General features: G+C 51.5%; 2 protein-coding genes across 2 annotated transcripts; both read right to left on the bottom strand.

Moving 5' to 3' along the window:
- Positions 1–186: 186 nt before the first annotated feature.
- Positions 187–6,516, bottom strand: LOC104316435 (acyl-coenzyme A thioesterase 1). The gene is made up of 3 exons (XM_009916847.2): positions 5,777–6,516; positions 3,897–4,099; positions 187–2,119 (listed from the first exon to the last, which is right to left on the bottom strand). The coding sequence occupies exons 1-3, from the start codon at positions 6,384–6,386 to the stop codon at positions 1,514–1,516; spliced, it is 1,419 nt and encodes a 472-aa protein (XP_009915149.2). The 5' UTR covers positions 6,387–6,516; the 3' UTR covers positions 187–1,513.
- A 3,319-nt stretch (positions 6,517–9,835) lies between these two features.
- On the bottom strand, positions 9,836–12,014 carry RIOX1 (ribosomal oxygenase 1). The gene has a single exon (XM_009914662.2). It carries the CDS (start codon positions 11,681–11,683, stop codon positions 9,878–9,880), a length of 1,806 nt encoding a protein of 601 aa, XP_009912964.2. The 5' UTR covers positions 11,684–12,014; the 3' UTR covers positions 9,836–9,877.
- Between the last annotated feature and the right edge of the window lie 3,480 nt (positions 12,015–15,494).

The raw sequence follows: 15,494 nt of genomic DNA, 5'->3' as shown, positions 1-15,494 counted from the left end.
ATCGAGAGCAGAGCTCCCATCCCCCCTCCCCCAAGCGGCGCGTTGTTCCAGCGGGGCGGGAAAGGCCGCCTCCCTCGGGGCCGTTCCCGCCGCTGCGCCGCCTCGCGCTTCCCCCGCCTCCCCCCACAGCCCGCCTCCCCCCCTCAGCCTTCCCCCGCACCATCGAACCCTCTGGGGAAGGGAGGCGTTGGCAGAGGTTAACGTTTCATTTTAATCCGTTACAAAACACGCAAACCGCGTAAAGACACCTACAGAATTCACACAGAACGCAAACAGCAGCTTGGGTACATCCACTCAGCTTGGGTTTGTAAGGCACTAACGTGTTAAAAACTTATTTCTGGACGACAGCGCAAGCCCCCACAGTGCCCCGTGAGCAATATTCGGTGCGTTTTCTTTCAAACTCGTACCCGGGCACCAAACATTCCTGAGAGAGTGCCCCGCAGCCCCCCGCTCCTCAGAGAGAACCGGCAAGGAAGCCCGGCGGCCTGCAGGGCCTAGCGGGAGAGAGACCAGTGTCCACCACAGCAACGCCATGGCCTCACCGCCCCTTCCAGCCTGCCTCCCCACTCACAACAATGGCAGCTCCTGCAAAGCTGCCCGCCTAGCACTCGGTGGTAACGCAAAGTTGCCTCGAGGAGCTGTCACGCCAGCTTCGCAGCCTTGCTATTTTCACCAGCGCTTACAAGCAGGCTGCTGTGGAGGCATTAAGGGAATGTACAGGCAGGGAGAAACTGCCATCCAAGAGTGGTGTGGACCTACACAGGGATATCCAGCCCTGCTGAGGAGATGCCCACGAGCAGTTCCAGGCATGACTACCAACGGGTCCAATTCTGTTGTTTCTTCATGCTTGTGAACTTCCCCAAACCATACAAATGTCTCATTTCTATTGCATGTGCCCAGAATGTCACGTTAGGCTACGGGCTGTTGTTGTCTATAAATGGGAGATGTGTTATCTGAGGATCCAGGCACAGTATTGCTGCTTTTGGCAAGTGAAACATTAGATATTAAGTGTTAAGGCAGATGTATTTCAGCGATGTGGGAGAAGAAGAAAGAGCAAGGAAGGAGAGGGAAGTGCACAGAGTAAACAGAAACATCACCAGAGGCAGGAAGAGAGAACAGCTGCTTCCTGAAAAACTAGAGCACAAAGCTGGCTCTGGTAAGGGCAATAGCGTACAACATGTTTCCTCTGAGAAAGCCACGGCAAATTTTCATCCCAGTTCTCAGCTTGGATGAGTTACCTTCCACTTAAATTCACATTCAAAGCAGACCCAGCCTTACCACCATCATTTTTCCACAGCTTGTAATCCCATACTACACATATTGGGAGGCCAAGACCTCTAACCGAGGTTAGAGGAGTGTGTTAAAAGGAAGCAGCTCTCATGCTCTTGCCCACTACCACCCTCCAAGAAACCCAGTAGCTAATTCCCTGATGTTCTTTGTTCTCATTCAGAGCCATTTAACAAAACAAACTTGAAACACCAACATCTTCATGTGTAAAGTAACCTAACTCACATCACATCTTATTGGATATTCCAGATGGCTTGCCCGAGAGGTGTTTGCGGAAGAAAGCTAGGATCTGCTGCCAAGCATCTATCTGTGCCTCGCAGTGTGCCTTGGGCTCCCCTCCCCACGCCACAGGCATGCCAACTAGCAGGTGCATTGAGGCTGCACACATTGGGAAAAAGGGGGGTTCAATGTAGTGCCCTGCTCGAGGATAACAGACTATCTCAGGCTTTTCCTTCCCATGATCTTGCAAACGTTTGCTCCCCTCAACTGCAAAGAATTCGCTTTTCCAGTTGCGATCATCCTGGCCAACAATGAACAAGAAGCGACACTCGGCCTTCTCCAAAGGGATAAGGCTTTGGCGGTCAGGCCCTTCTAGCGGGTTGCTCAGTACATCCAAAATATCAGCAATCCCAGACTTGTTGACCTTGATGCGTTTTGCACTGAAACTAAGGGGTGGAATGGTGATGTCCTTGTAGCGAAGCACTGCACCCACGTTTGCCACTGAGCCGTTGATAAGGGCGGTGGCTGTGATGCCCTTTAGGAAGGAGGCCATGGAGAGGCACAGGTCACCCCCCTTCGAGATTCCAAGCAACCCAATCCCTGGACCTTTAACCTGGAGGGGAGAGAAGAGAAACCACAAGCAATGAACCACAGCACGCCACTTCTTTAAAATGATGCCATGTTCGCAGCAGTGTCTGTCCTGAATCTGGACCCCAGGTATAGGCATCCAAGGTCCTATGTGCAGGGCCCATGTCTGAGGGAGCCTGGGGCACTGTTCTGTGCTTGATTTATGATCATAAACCCTGCTGAGACTGCAGCATCATCCTAGCAAAGCTACAAGGCTCGGTGCCGAAGCATACGCAGAGGGTACAGCGGTGCTTGCAAAAAGCATGCAGACATGCAGCCCCAGATTCCCTTTGCGTATAAGGCAGTTCAGGGAAGAAGAGGGAAGGGGCAGGGGAGGCCTCTTCTACAAATGCTTTCTTTCAGTGCAAAATGCTCAAACTCAGCAATGACTATGATACTGTCATCAGTTATGATAACTTATTTCTTATATTCAACCACTGTCTCTGATTCCCCTATTAAGAAGCTAACATGGGGTAGCAGACACCACATCAGCTGCTATCCTGTTTCTCTAGTATGCTTAGTGTCTAACTCACAGTGAAAAGGAAGTGTTCTGAGGTAGCTTACTCATTAAAATGTATCTTAAAAAAATAACCCATTAAAACCATTTTTCTAAGCAAATTGTACAGTCCTCTGGAGTCAGTCTAGAATAGGTTACCTTCATTTTCTCTTACACAGGCAAATTAACTAGAATAGGAAAGCTAAATGATCTTACAGGGTGCTGAAATCCTCTAAGGATATTGGAAGAAGGTTAGCTAATATCACAACTGCTCCAATATCCAAAGACACTCAGGGTAAAAAGGCTCTGAGACAGCATCAAAATTTAATTTTAATACCTTTTGTACCTTATCACCAGTGTAATAGGCTCCAAACCCACTGACTTTGAAGCATGGAAAGGGGGAAATTAGAAAATATGGCTGAAACTTTGCAACGTGTTAAAAACATGGGAAGGGTATCAGTGGAGGTGTAATGGGAGGCTACGGTACTGCTCTCAGGGGAAAAAAAAGGGGGGGGGAATTGTCAGAGTTTTTTGGGCAGAGAGGTGGCATGAGCAGTTAGGGTTAGGGCGACTGAAAAGCAAACAAGACCTTTAACAACTACTCAACTTTCTGAAGTTGAGGAAGGTATTTATTTTGAGTTCTCCAGAGAAACCAAGTGTTGCCTTGTGCAATTCTAGTTGTCATGCACAGCTACTTGGAAGGAGATGCAGAACTTAGCAGGGTTCTCTTCCAAGAGGTGTCAATTTAGAAGGATCCCCAAGTTCACAACTAGCTACTAAAACCCACGCTCACCAAATACCAACATTTGGAGTGATTTTAAGAGCTTATACAATAGACAGCAACAAATGTGTACTGGTGGACTCCCTTAAGACCTGGATCACAGAAAGTCATCATGTGCTCTGCAGCTGAAAAGGGCATTTAGTTCTGAAGGACATTCTACAGAGCATAAACCTAAAAGCCCCGCTGGAAGTCAAATAAGCCTCCAGGCAACTAGTACCCTAGTTATGACACTGGGTTGAATGGAGCAGAAATTATCAGTATGTGACCTATGTGTCACTGTGTCACCTGGCCAGTTCAAAAGGAAGAACTGGAATAATCTGCCAAAGAACCATTGTAATGGGAGCTAAAGATATAAACCAAATTAATTACAGCCAACTTGAACGGAGATGCTATTTTAAGTACAGCAGCTCTGGCCCGTCTGCAGTCTGGCAGGACCTGACTAATTAGAGTTTCCTGTAGTGAGAGAGTGTCAATGAACAAACCAACCTGGGTGTGTTGTAACATATAGTTTACGGCTTCTTCAAAATATTCCAGGTGGAATTCCTTCATGTCTTTGGGGAGGTCTTCATAGCCGTAGAAAGCCAGAGCCAGCACAGCAAAGCCATGGTTGGCCAGCAGGCATGCCCTGTATTCAGGGAGTCCTCCTCCAGTTCCATACAAGTCAATAATTCCTGGAAAGGGGCCACTTCCTGCAAGAGGCCACATAATAGGACACATTAACCTGCAATTTTTAATCTGTATTCCAAATTCATAGGCCTGGGAATACGTCTTTTTAAAAAAGAGAAAAACATAGAGCAGCAGAATGATACTAAGGGTCCTAAATTGCTGTGCCAGTTTTCAGTAAATGGCTACATTGCTTCAAGATCAAACAAGACAGCACAAAATAGCAGGCCTCCTTATGTTTTAGATAACATCAGGGAACACATGGCTGGAAGGGAAGGAATCCCTTGACAGTCACAAATAGTTCTCTCCATCATGTAAATTCACTGCAAAGGTATCAAGCTCTGCTTCAAAAATAACCACGAGGCTTCTCCCTAGTGCATTTCTCAGAAGACCGATCCAAAAAATCTCATCTTCTGATGGTTCCAGCTTCTCAGTTTCAGTGTAAATGTACTACTGCCATTTATTCTTGGACAAAGAGAAGAAAACATTTGTAACCAGCCTTGCTAACCTGGTGAGGGAAGCTTTACATTAGGTTCATCATGAGACAGGGACTGAAGTCCAGAGCCTAGAGGGACTGCTGCAAAATGATAACAAAGTATGGAAAGGAGGAGGCCAAGAGGGAGACTCCTACTGCTGCTCAGAAGAGAGGGTAAGGCTTCCCTCAGGTGTTTGCAGGCTAACACACAAAACTTGGGCAACAAACAAGAAAAACTGGAAATTCACCTCCACCCACAGGGCTACAGCGCAGAGTCAGGGACGTTGGCTGGGACAGCATGTATGATTTTGGCACTATCACGAAAGAGTTACTGGGGACAGGCAGGGAAGAAGGGGCAGAGGGGAAGGCATGTGCTACAAGGAGCCCCCTGAGTACATGGGGTTCCAGGCACATGCTTGCTGAAAGCCTCTGGGTCACAGGCAGAAGGGAGGGTGGGATGGGGGCAGGGGGTTGCTGCTAGAGACTACCCAACCAAGAGGAGGCAAGAGATGAAGCATCCCATAGACAACTAGCAGAACTCTGGACAGCTGCTGGGAGGACAATACAGTGTTTCTAAGGCAATCTGAAAACCTCACAGACCCTCTCGATCATTTTCTGAGAAAAATACCGTAAGGGCAAACTTGTCTAACGCTTACTTGATCTTCTGCTCACAAACAGAGAAGAACCAGAGAAAAACACGGCAGCAAAAGGCAGCTTGGGCTGCAGCAACTATGAAATGATTGAGTTGAGGATCTGGGGAAAGGCTGGGAAGGGAAGCAGCAGGCTCAGGACTCTAGACTTTTGAACAGCAACCTTCAACTAAGTCAGACGACTACTAGCTGAATTCCCTGGAAAACAGACAGGTAGAGGAAAGGTACCTTGAAGACTAACTGACACCACCTCCCACAGCATTTGGAAATAAAAAGGGTACTGTGATCAATGCCTTCATGTCCAATATGAGTTGATAAAACAAACTCACGTTTGTTTTAACACACGTAGCTGTGCTACGTGAGGAGCGTGGCCAGCGGATCAAGGCCGCTTGGGCTGACCAGGCCACTCCTTGAAGAGCGCCCAGTGCCAGCTGGCGAGGTCCAGCTCCGCCTTGGCCTCTGCCTGGTACCGTGCTCAATGGGAGTACGGAGGGGGTCTGGCTCCGGGCCTGGGAGCACAGGGCCGAAAGCCGAGGCAGCACCCGCGAGGGAAGGAGCCCGGTATGGCCGGTACTCACCGGGCGGCAGGAAAAGCGTCGCACGGATCTTCCCCTCTCGCACGGGGACTCTCCGGACCCCGTCCCGCAGGAACACCCGCTCGTGCTGCGCCTGTGCCAGGAGCTGCCCGGGGGGGTCCCCGTGGCCCTCAAACACCTCCAGCTGCAGGAGGAGAGGGGTCCGCACGTCCCGCTTCACCAGCCGCCAGAAAGGCTTCTGGGGCTGCAAAGCCCAGAGCAGCCCCATGGGCTCCAGGCCGGAGAAGCTGCCTCCCGGCAGCGCGGGGCAGCGGTCGAGGTCCAGCTCCCCGTCGTCCCCCGCTCGGTAGCGGGCGCAGGCCCGGAAGAGCTCGCCGGTCTCGTCCTGCAAGGACGTCCGCAGCGTGACCTGCTGCCGCGGGCCGAGGCCCTGCACGGCGATGGCCAGCGGCTCATCGAAGAGGCTGCGGACGGCGGGCGAGAAGCGGACGCAGGGGGCCATGGAGGCGAAGCGGCGGGCGGGGGCCGTCCCGGGAGTCCGCGCGGGGCTGCAGCGCTGCGGGGCGGCGGGCGCGGGGCTGGGCCAGGGCAGCCGCTGCTGCCAGCCGCGGGAGACCGCCCGGCGCAGGGAGCGGGCTGTCGCCTGGGACATGACCTCGAGTCCCGTCCACCGCTGGAGGCGGATCCCGGGACGGGTCCCCGCGCGACCGGCTCCGAACTGCGCTCGCCCCGGCGGGGAGGAGCGGAACGGCAGCTCCCTCGCCCCGCCTGCCTGCCTGCCCCCTCCCCTGCCTTCCCTCCCTCCCCTCCCCGGCTGCCCGGGCCTTCTCGGCCAAGGCCCGTCTCGGCCCCGGGGAGCTGCTCCTCGGTGTGTCGTCCCCCCCGCCCCGAGCTCCCCAGGGCCGGGCGGCAGCTGCGGGCGGAGGGGTTGGCGAGCCGCCGAGCGGAGTCGCGGTCGGGATTCGCTGTCGGGACAGGGAAGGGCCTGTGTGCGACCAACCGCACAGAGGTGGGGCAGGCCGGGCGGCGCAGGGGCTCCCGCCCGCCAGCAGAGACCCTGGGCCGGGCCGTACCCGTTCCGTTCTTGGTCCCATTTTCGCCCCGTAATTCCGAAGCAAGAAGGGTACCGCGTTCTTCTGAAGGAAGATTGTGCTGACTATAAATCAAGCAGAAGAGCTTGCAGGATGACCAAGGCATCCTGGTTAAAAAGAAGAGGCCCCCAGTCAGAGCACACACTGCTGAAGGGGAGACGAACCCAAGGCACAGAAGACGAACACCTCATCCAGCAAGAAGAGCTGGTTCCCAGCAGTCTGACCGGTAGTTCCTTGCTAGCCATTGTCCATAAAAGAAGGGTAATCACAGTTTTTTACCTTGCCTTGGGTTGCAAATTGAAAAGTATTGATCCTTAAGAAATATGGAGATCTTCAGGACTGGAGGACATTAGAGAAGGGTGAAGTATTGCTATTGCAAGTGTATTTGTAGCATTATTATGCATTGCATATTCCATTATTATTATTATTATTATTATTATTAATTCAAACGTGCACGGAAAATGCATTCCTATTTTTACATAGGGAACAAAGCATGAAGCAGATAAATTGCTTTCTTATTCTGAAACTGAGAGATCAGTTTGTCGCTAGGTCTGAAATCCTCCAGCATATTTAGGCATCTCACCATTTTTCTCAGTGGAAGTCAGCGTAGTGATCCTGAAGGGAAGACCATTGTACACCAAGCAGTTAGTGACCCACAACAGAGTTAACCTGAGCACGCCCAGGCCTGCGCTGTGCCGCGCTGCATGTATGGTGTGGCTTTCGGGTCTGGGCTGTGCTGCACAGATCCCCTGGCCGCAGGAGAAATTGAGCCAGCTCTTTCTTACAGAGGAACCTGCAGGCAGCTCCCACCCAGTACCTGTGATTATGCCACCTGCATGGCCTTGCCTTTATCGAACAGTGCAGCAAGACATTCTCATACGAACGTTGTTTCTATTTGACTGTAGACATGATAAATAGAGCTGTTTCCTTATATAAAAATCTTACGATACCTTGAAAGACCAGAAGGGGAGAATCTCTGCTATGGACCATGTCAGCATGGCATGCTGCATGTGGGTCAGAGTCCTGTTACATGCTACACTGCTCAAGGTTCCCAGCATCTAAAGGGATGTAAGATTATCTATGCTATTCTTTTCTTTGAGTGTTAGCTCTAATAAATAGCATTTTTAATGACACCTTATAGAATGCGAATGCCTTTCTGACTGGGATCATAATGGACCAGCACCTCCTAGTGCAAAACATTGGCACAGTCGGTAGGTCTCAGTGAGAAATGCCTTTCTGGATAAAGAACAAAGAAGAAAAGAAACTCTGTGCCTGGCTGGCCCTGCACAAATCCGTGAGGGGTATTTGCAAAGTGTTTAGCCCAGGCAGTTTCCCCAGTGGATTTAGAAACTGAGGAGGAATTATCAGAATGCCCCAGCCCAGCTGAAGTACTATGCTGTCTTAGAAAACAGAGGCCAGGGAAAGGAAAAGCTAAGAATTTGTGCCACCTTTGGTTGTTATTAACGTGCTTGAAACAGCCATTGGGGTGCTTACAGCCAATGCAGAAAGAGCTGCATGAGCTACTGGTGCAGCTCTGCACCACTGCCCCCAAGCAGCAAGCTGCAGTTCAGGCACCTGCCGTACAGCTGCCCACGGTGCAAGCATCTGGTGCAGCCACCTCCTCTGCAAGTGCCCGCAGCGCAGGCAGCCATGGTGCAGGTGCCTGTGGTCGCAAGGGGGGCACACGGAGCAGCCCAGGAAGGGCACCAGCGAGGCACGAGCTATTTGCCAGGGGGATGAATCCTGGGACGAGGACCCCTGATCATCTGGTGAGGACGAGCAGACAGAGGGGTCAAGATGATGAGTTCAGCAACAGCGCTTCTGCCCAGCCACTAGTGATTCATAAAGCAAAGGGGCCCCCAGGGGCACCTCAGCATGCTCCTGTGGTGTGCGATTTTACACAGCTCCAGTTTCAAGATTTAGCAACAGCATACAGGCAAAAGAGGGCAGAAAGGCTGGCACACTGGCTGTTGCAAGTATGGGACTTCGGAGGAGATAGCACACACTTAAATCCTAAACAATTAGAGCATGTGAGTGCCGTCTCACAACTCTGATAACCCAGCAGCTCAGAGGAACGCAGGGTAATACAGCCCACTCCTTGTGGGTATGGCTTCAGGAGGCTTTAAAGACAGAATATCCCTCACCTGCTGACTGCGACAATAAAACACCGTTGTGGAAAAGTATATCTGAGGCTTGTCAGTATTTACAGGAACTGGCCACACAGCCAGGTGTGTATTCATTTAACTTGTTAGGTCTCGGTATGAAAATTTTCTCACCCAGCCTGAAAAGCCCCATATTAGTGGGTGCCCCATTTGCCTTGAAAGGACCAGCAATTTCCTTGCTAGGTGCTGCTGCAGAAAAACCAGCGGGGAAGGTTATTCTATCACTAAGACAGCTCGCAATTATCAGACTGAAAAAGAAGAGACAGAGCCTGAAGCATTTCAAATAAGAGTTTGCATGAGAACATCTTGCTGCACTGTTCGATAAGGGCAGGGCCATGCAGGTGGTATAATCACTGGCACCGAGTGGGAGCTGCCTGTGGGCTCCACTTTTCAGAAGAGTTGGCCAAGTTTTTCCTGTGGCCAAGGGATCTTTGCAGCACAGCACAGGCCTGAAGGCTATGCTGTATGTGCAGCACAGCACAGGCACACAGAATGGTGACCATCACCAAATTTGCCTGTGAGTAATGAAAGTACTTCCCGCAGTAAGACAGGCTGCTTTCAAAGACTGTGTAAACACAGACGATTTACAGACTGCAAAAAAGTTCACTAGCTTCCAGAAGTTACCTAGGGTGTAGTAATATGGCTGGCGAAAGGAAAAAAAAAAAAATTAAGCACTTCCCTTCTGCAGTCACTCAGCCATGCAGAATCGCTCCTAGAGCGGATACCCGTTTTAATCAACATTTGATTTCTCTACCCACACCAAAGCCCTTCTGCCCCCAGATGAGATACTGTGATCCAGACTGCTGATTTACACCTAGCACGTGTAAGGCAAGAACAAGACAGATCACTTTGAAAACAAATGTATGTTTATTTTGTTAAAAAAATATGAGTTACACTTGCACCAGAGGCTTCTTTGTAGTCAGAATGCCTTTCTCAAACAGGAGCGTGGCTAGAGAAATCTTGTCCTCCAAGGTTTCACATGGAAGGGTCTCCACACGGACGTGGTTTGGATAGGAGGACAGGAGAAATTCAATACTGTCTGTATACTCAGGATCTATCTCAAGGAACTTGGGTTCCTCCTTGTGATACACCCTTGAATTCTCTGTCGTGTAATACAGCATCACACCTGCTTCTTCATTACACAATCTAATGATGCCATGGCGGAGAAGACGTACTTCTGTGTCTTTTGTTATCTGTATATCGACATCGCAGGGTCCTCCATCTTGCCAGCGGGCCGGGAAGCCGTACACACTCTGCACCTTTTCACTTTGTGTAAGCACCGGGGGAAGGCAGTCGTGAAGAAATGACTTGGCTCTCTGATCCACAGCAGCATCAATGGGTGCGTAGTCAACGAGTTTCTTTATCAGGCTCTGGACCTTCTCCATGAAGGCTGTTCGGCGAGCGTCGACTGCATCCGAATTGGCGACCCCCATGTACCTCAGGTAGTCCATAGGAAGCCCTTGCCGGTACTCCACGTCCTCCTCCAGGGCCATCTGCAGAGCAGCCGGGAGGAGCTTCTCCAGGAGGGCCCCCCAGGAGTTCCTCTGGTAGGAAGACACAGTGATGTGGAGCGAGTGCGCATCAGGGAGACAGTCGCCCTGGTGGATAAAGCCACGGGGGAAGTACAGCAGGTCCCCGGCCTCCAGCACTGTCTCCAGCACGGGCTCGCCGAGCTCAGCCTGCGCGAGGTTTGCGCTGGAGAACTGGGGCAGCACCTCGGCGTCCGTCCGGGGGCTGTAGACGCGCCAGTGCTTCTTCCCCTCCAGCTGCAGCACGAAGGCCTCGATGTCGTCGTAGTGGGGGGCGAAGCCCTGCGTCCCCGGTGGCGTGAGGTACGTGTTGGCCCCCGCCATGCTGCCGAAGTGCTCCTGCAGGATGGAGAGGAACTGCCAGACGGTGCGGGAGAAGGCCTGGGGGCTGAGGAGCCGCAGGGAGCAGCCGTTCTGGTAGAAGTCCCAGACGACGGCGGGCAGGGCCCGGCCGGATGGGTTGTGCGTCTCCCGCACGCCCTCGGCGTAGCTGGTCACGTCCAGGTGGGTCCCGAAGTGCACCTCGCCGCCCCGCAGGGCCGCCTCGAAGTCGGCCGTGGAGAAGAGCCCCGCGTAGTAGCCGGGGTCGCCCCGCCGCACCAGCAGCGGCGCCCGCTCCCAGTACCGCCCCAGGAACTCCCCCGGCGCCACCGGGGCCACCAGCCACCGGAACAGCTCGGCCGCCCGCTGCCGGCTGTCCTCCAGCCGCCCCAGCCGCCGCAGCAGCCCCGCCGCGCCGCCGCCCCCTCCCGCCGCCTCAGGGCCGCCCCGCCGCTTCGCTTCAGGGCTGCCGGCCGGCTCGCCGGCCCGCTCCCGCTCCCCGCGGCCGGGGGGCGCGGCGGCCCTCGGCGGCGGCTGCCGCGGCGGGGCCTCCGGCTCCGGGCCGCGCCTCGGCCGCGCCTCGGCCCGCTCCACGCCGCCGGGAGCCGCGGCGGCGCTCCGCGGCGCCGGGGCCTCGGGCTCCGGCCCGCCGCTTCCCGGCCCGCCGCGCCTCGGCCGCGCCTCGGCCCACTTGCCGCCCGCGGGCAGCGGCCTCCCGCGGCGGCGCCGCTCCAGCCGCCCGGCCCCCGCCGCCCGGCGGTACACCGAGAGCGCCGAGAGCCGCCCCGGCCGCTGCCGCCGCTGCTGCTGCTGCCGCCGCCGCTCCTCCGCGCCGCCCGCCGCCATGGCCACCCGCCCCGCTTCCGCCGGGGCCTTCCCGTGTGGGGGCAGCCGGGAGCGTCCCGGGCAGGGGATGCCGGGGGAGGCGGAGCCCGGGCGGGAAGCCTGCACCTCTGCCCGCGGAAGGAAGGTTGAAACGGGTGCTCGTGGTGCCGCACGAAGCGGCGCGTCTCACGTTTTAGCGTCGGGGCCGCTCAAAATATACCAGGCTCGTGTCCTTCCCCCCGCCCCGAAAAAGGAAAGGAAAGGTGAGGCGATTCCACTGGGAACTAACGTAGATTGATCCGTTCCCTGGCTGGAAAGCTTCGTTCTGTAAGCACGCTCTAAGCACCTGCGGAAAAGATTTTTTTTTTTTTTCTTTTTTTTGCGAAGGTGCACCATAAGCATACGATACGCTTTTGGACAGCGTGCAATTACTTTGCAGCCTGATGAGATGAGATGAGGTAAGACCTATTTCATAAGGTTCTGCTGCGCAAGGAATAGAAATCCCAAGTTGGATGGAGCCAGTTCTGGTGCGCCATCCCTCCTCCCTTTTCTTGTGCTTCTAATGGAGATGCCAGGCAAAAGGCTGTGTCCTCTCAAAGGATCCTAAAACCCCAAAGGCTGTCATGTCATGTAGTGGTTTGGGGTTTTTTTGCCAAATCCACTAACTGCCTAATAACCGTGGGCAGACCTTTGTTCTCTGTCCACCTCTCTCCTAGGCCTGAAGCTTCCCAGAAGGGCAGGGTCCATGGCAGTGCAGGTACCTGGGCAGCCTGAGGGCTGCTCTGTGCTTCCAGAACCTGCAGCTTCATCAGAGGAAGCTTTGCTGGAGAGTAGAGGACAGACCAGCAAGACTCAGCTCGTGGCAAATGTGAAAAACTGTAGGGGTTTGTATTGTCAGACTGTGTTGATGCTTTTCTGACCAAGAACAAGCTTCCATACCAGAAATTCACTATGCGATACTTCTGTGAGAAGAATTTTGATGGACTCCGATAATTCACAGGAATGGATTTTGCATGAGAATTTCATCTCCAGAGGCTGCTGTGAGTCTAGAGCATTTAACTGGAGCAATTACCCAAGTGTGCCCAGGAACTCTCTGGTTTACAAGGGTGTTATTAGCCTCTCACAGGTAGGAATATCAGCTTCGCACAATGTGTTAAACAAGCAGCTAGCGTTCACAAGGCATGTGCAGATCTGTTGCGTGGGCCACTTAGCGTACCGGGCCTAGGATACAAAGCTGAAAAGCAAATTTTCACCTCTTTTAACTTCAGCATTGCCAGGGTTTCAACCCAGACCTACATTTCAGTTTTACCACAATTCAGGAGCAGAAATCATTAGTTAGGCCTCATGAGGGTGAGTTCAGCTGTTAAGTCTTAATTCTAGAACAGATGCAGACACCTGAAAGGTTTAAGGGTTTTTGAATTGTCTTAAAACCAGCACACATCAGCCTCACATCCTGCCACTGTGCTATAAGCAGCCAAGACCCATTTTGTATACATGCAATAACAACTGTTTTCATTTTGGAGGTATTTTTCTGACGGAATTCTGCCGGCACAGCCTTTGCAGCCAAAGCTGTGGGAAGAGCAACAGCAGTAGAAAATTGTTCTGTTTGTACCACGGTGCTTTTAGCTAAAGGAGCCGGATTTTGGGCGTGCGTAGGCAACACTTTAGCCTCGGATTTAACGTCTTGAACGTTTTCGGCTTTGCCGGCAGGTGGCAGAGGGCGATCAGCGCTCTGCATCCGTGCGGTGGGAAACACTGGCGTGGATGGGGTTTAAAACGAGAGGGAGGTGCTAGCAGCCTGTGCGTGCATGTGTAGACTGGAAGAGAAGGGAAGGGTGAACTCTATTTCAATCCATTCTTTGTTTTCCCAAGGTTAAGCCCTGCTTACCAGAATAATCTTATCAGCTGAAACCGTTTCAACAGAACTGGGCCCTTAACAAAACCGAGATGCAGACCCTTTGAAATATGGTAGGAGTTAGGCTATTGTATGCTTTAATTATATGTAAGCATGGCTAAATAGGCTTGGGAGGGGGAAGGCCTTTGAAAAATGTGGGCGTCTGGGTTGTTATTTGTGTTTCTGTTTAATTTACTGGAGTGCAACTAGATCCTTCTCAGAAGAAGCTGGGTGCTGTACACAGAGCCTGACCTGAGTTACACCAGAATATCTGTAATGACTGCAGCAAAGCTATTCTGGATGTTTACCAGTACGGCAGGTTCAAAGTCTCATTCGAGGGCTCTGATCTTCATACGGATGCCACTTTCTACTGCCGAGAGACAGATGATTAACATCGGATTTTTTTTGATGTATAACAAAGTTTCAGAGTGAAGGACACAGTGGAAAAGAATGGTGGTGAAATGTCTATAACAATAAAATGTTTCTTTTGACAATTTAGCCTTTCTAATAGTAAATGCTTTCAAGAATAAAGAATGTTGCTATTTTTCTGCATGACACAAGAAAGTGTTTTGACCTAAGGCAAAAAGAGAGAGCTTCAGTATCCCTTACAGAGTACTCAGATGGTTGTCGAGGAATAGCCACAAGGTCTACATGCTGTTTTCATTCATTGTCCGATATTTCAAGGGAATTTGTCGTAAAGAAAGAACAGCGTCACATACAGCTCTTTAAATAAACAAAAGGAAAGTAGCACAGATCTCTGAATGATTAGGTGGTCCCCAGCTGCTGCTCACATAGACAGAGTAGCAACTGGAGGCTTAATTAAATTTCTTAATTAGAATTTAGCACAAAGTTACTCAGATTTTATGAGCATATAAGCTGCATTGCCAAGAGCCACACGTGTTTTATTTAAGAGGACATAAAAAATGTGGTGAGTACAACTTCTTAAAAAGCCACGAGTGACTTCAAAAGAAATAGTAAATGGCACCTCAAAGAGATGAAGCTTTCACTTGGTATTTTAACCTTATGCCATTCCCTGTTCAAATAATGGAAATCTCGAGCTTAAAGAGCAGTTTGAGTAAGGCCTGATCCTACAAAGCTGTGAGCAGTCTTCACTAATGAGTGGAAAGGGCAAAATCCTTTGCAATTCTCTGCGTGTTGGATACTCAGTTGGTCACTACCATGCAAACTGCCCAGTACTTTCTCTGTGTTCCCAGCAAACCATTAATGTAAATCAGTCACTTTTATAAAGTTAAACTCAGCTTAATCCTTTCTCTCATTATTACTTTGCTGGCAACCTTCCTTTTGCACTGTCAGTTTTGTTCTCATGCCAAAAGCAATACCCAGTAGGGAAAAAGAACATTTCAAGCCTTCACTAAAGGGTTTCCTTAGCTGACAATCTTTCTCATACAGCCTAGTGACATCCAGTATGTCATCACTGGAAGGACACTGGGCTGGATTGTGAAGCCTGCTCCGTGTTGTGGAAGCTATAAAGTTCACTGCCAGATAACAAGACTGAAAGCTAATTCAGGAACTGTTTCTCAAGAGCTATCCTCTGGCCCCCCTCATCAGAGTGAATGCACTCACTCACTGAAGCATCTCTTGGCAGAGATTTTGGCCTCTCTCCAGCTGTTTCTCTCTTCTCAGGGACTTTCTTATTCAGTGACTGGTTGTGGTCTTTAATCCTGGTTATCTTGTACACAGAGCCCCACTGAGAAAAGAAGCCTTCCCTGTCATGGAACAGTCCAATTGAAACAAATCTATAAAAATAATAATTACAAGGTCCAGTCCTCCCTATGAAATTGTCTTTTTTGGGGGATTTGGAAGCACAGACATTTTCTCTTGTCCTGTGTGACACTAAAATACATACTTTGTAAGTTAAAGCTGAATTTACATAACATATTTGAGTAAGACCCTCGACCAAGCTTACTCATCCCTTTC

This window comes from Haliaeetus albicilla, chromosome 5 (assembly GCF_947461875.1).
Source record: "Haliaeetus albicilla chromosome 5, bHalAlb1.1, whole genome shotgun sequence".
Lineage (NCBI taxonomy): Eukaryota > Metazoa > Chordata > Aves > Accipitriformes > Accipitridae > Haliaeetus > Haliaeetus albicilla.
Note: the sequence above shows the minus strand (reverse complement) of the source record. Positions and strands in the feature narration are given on the sequence as shown.

Bases quoted from the DNA above. Each gene is read 5' to 3' on its own strand.
- LOC104316435 (XM_009916847.2), bottom strand. From the start codon at position 6,386: ATGTCCCAGGCGACAGCCCGCTCCCTGCGCCGGGCGGTCTCCCGCGGC. The intron at 4,100-5,776 runs GTGAGTACCGGC...GGCCTCTTGCAG, and splicing joins GACGCTTTTCCTGCCGCCCG to GAAGTGGCCCCTTTCCAGGA. The intron at 2,120-3,896 runs GTTGGTTTGTTC...TCTCCCCTCCAG, and splicing joins ATATGTTACAACACACCCAG to GTTAAAGGTCCAGGGATTGG.
- RIOX1 (XM_009914662.2), bottom strand. From the start codon at position 11,683: ATGGCGGCGGGCGGCGCGGAGGAGCGGCGGCGGCAGCAGCAGCAGCGG.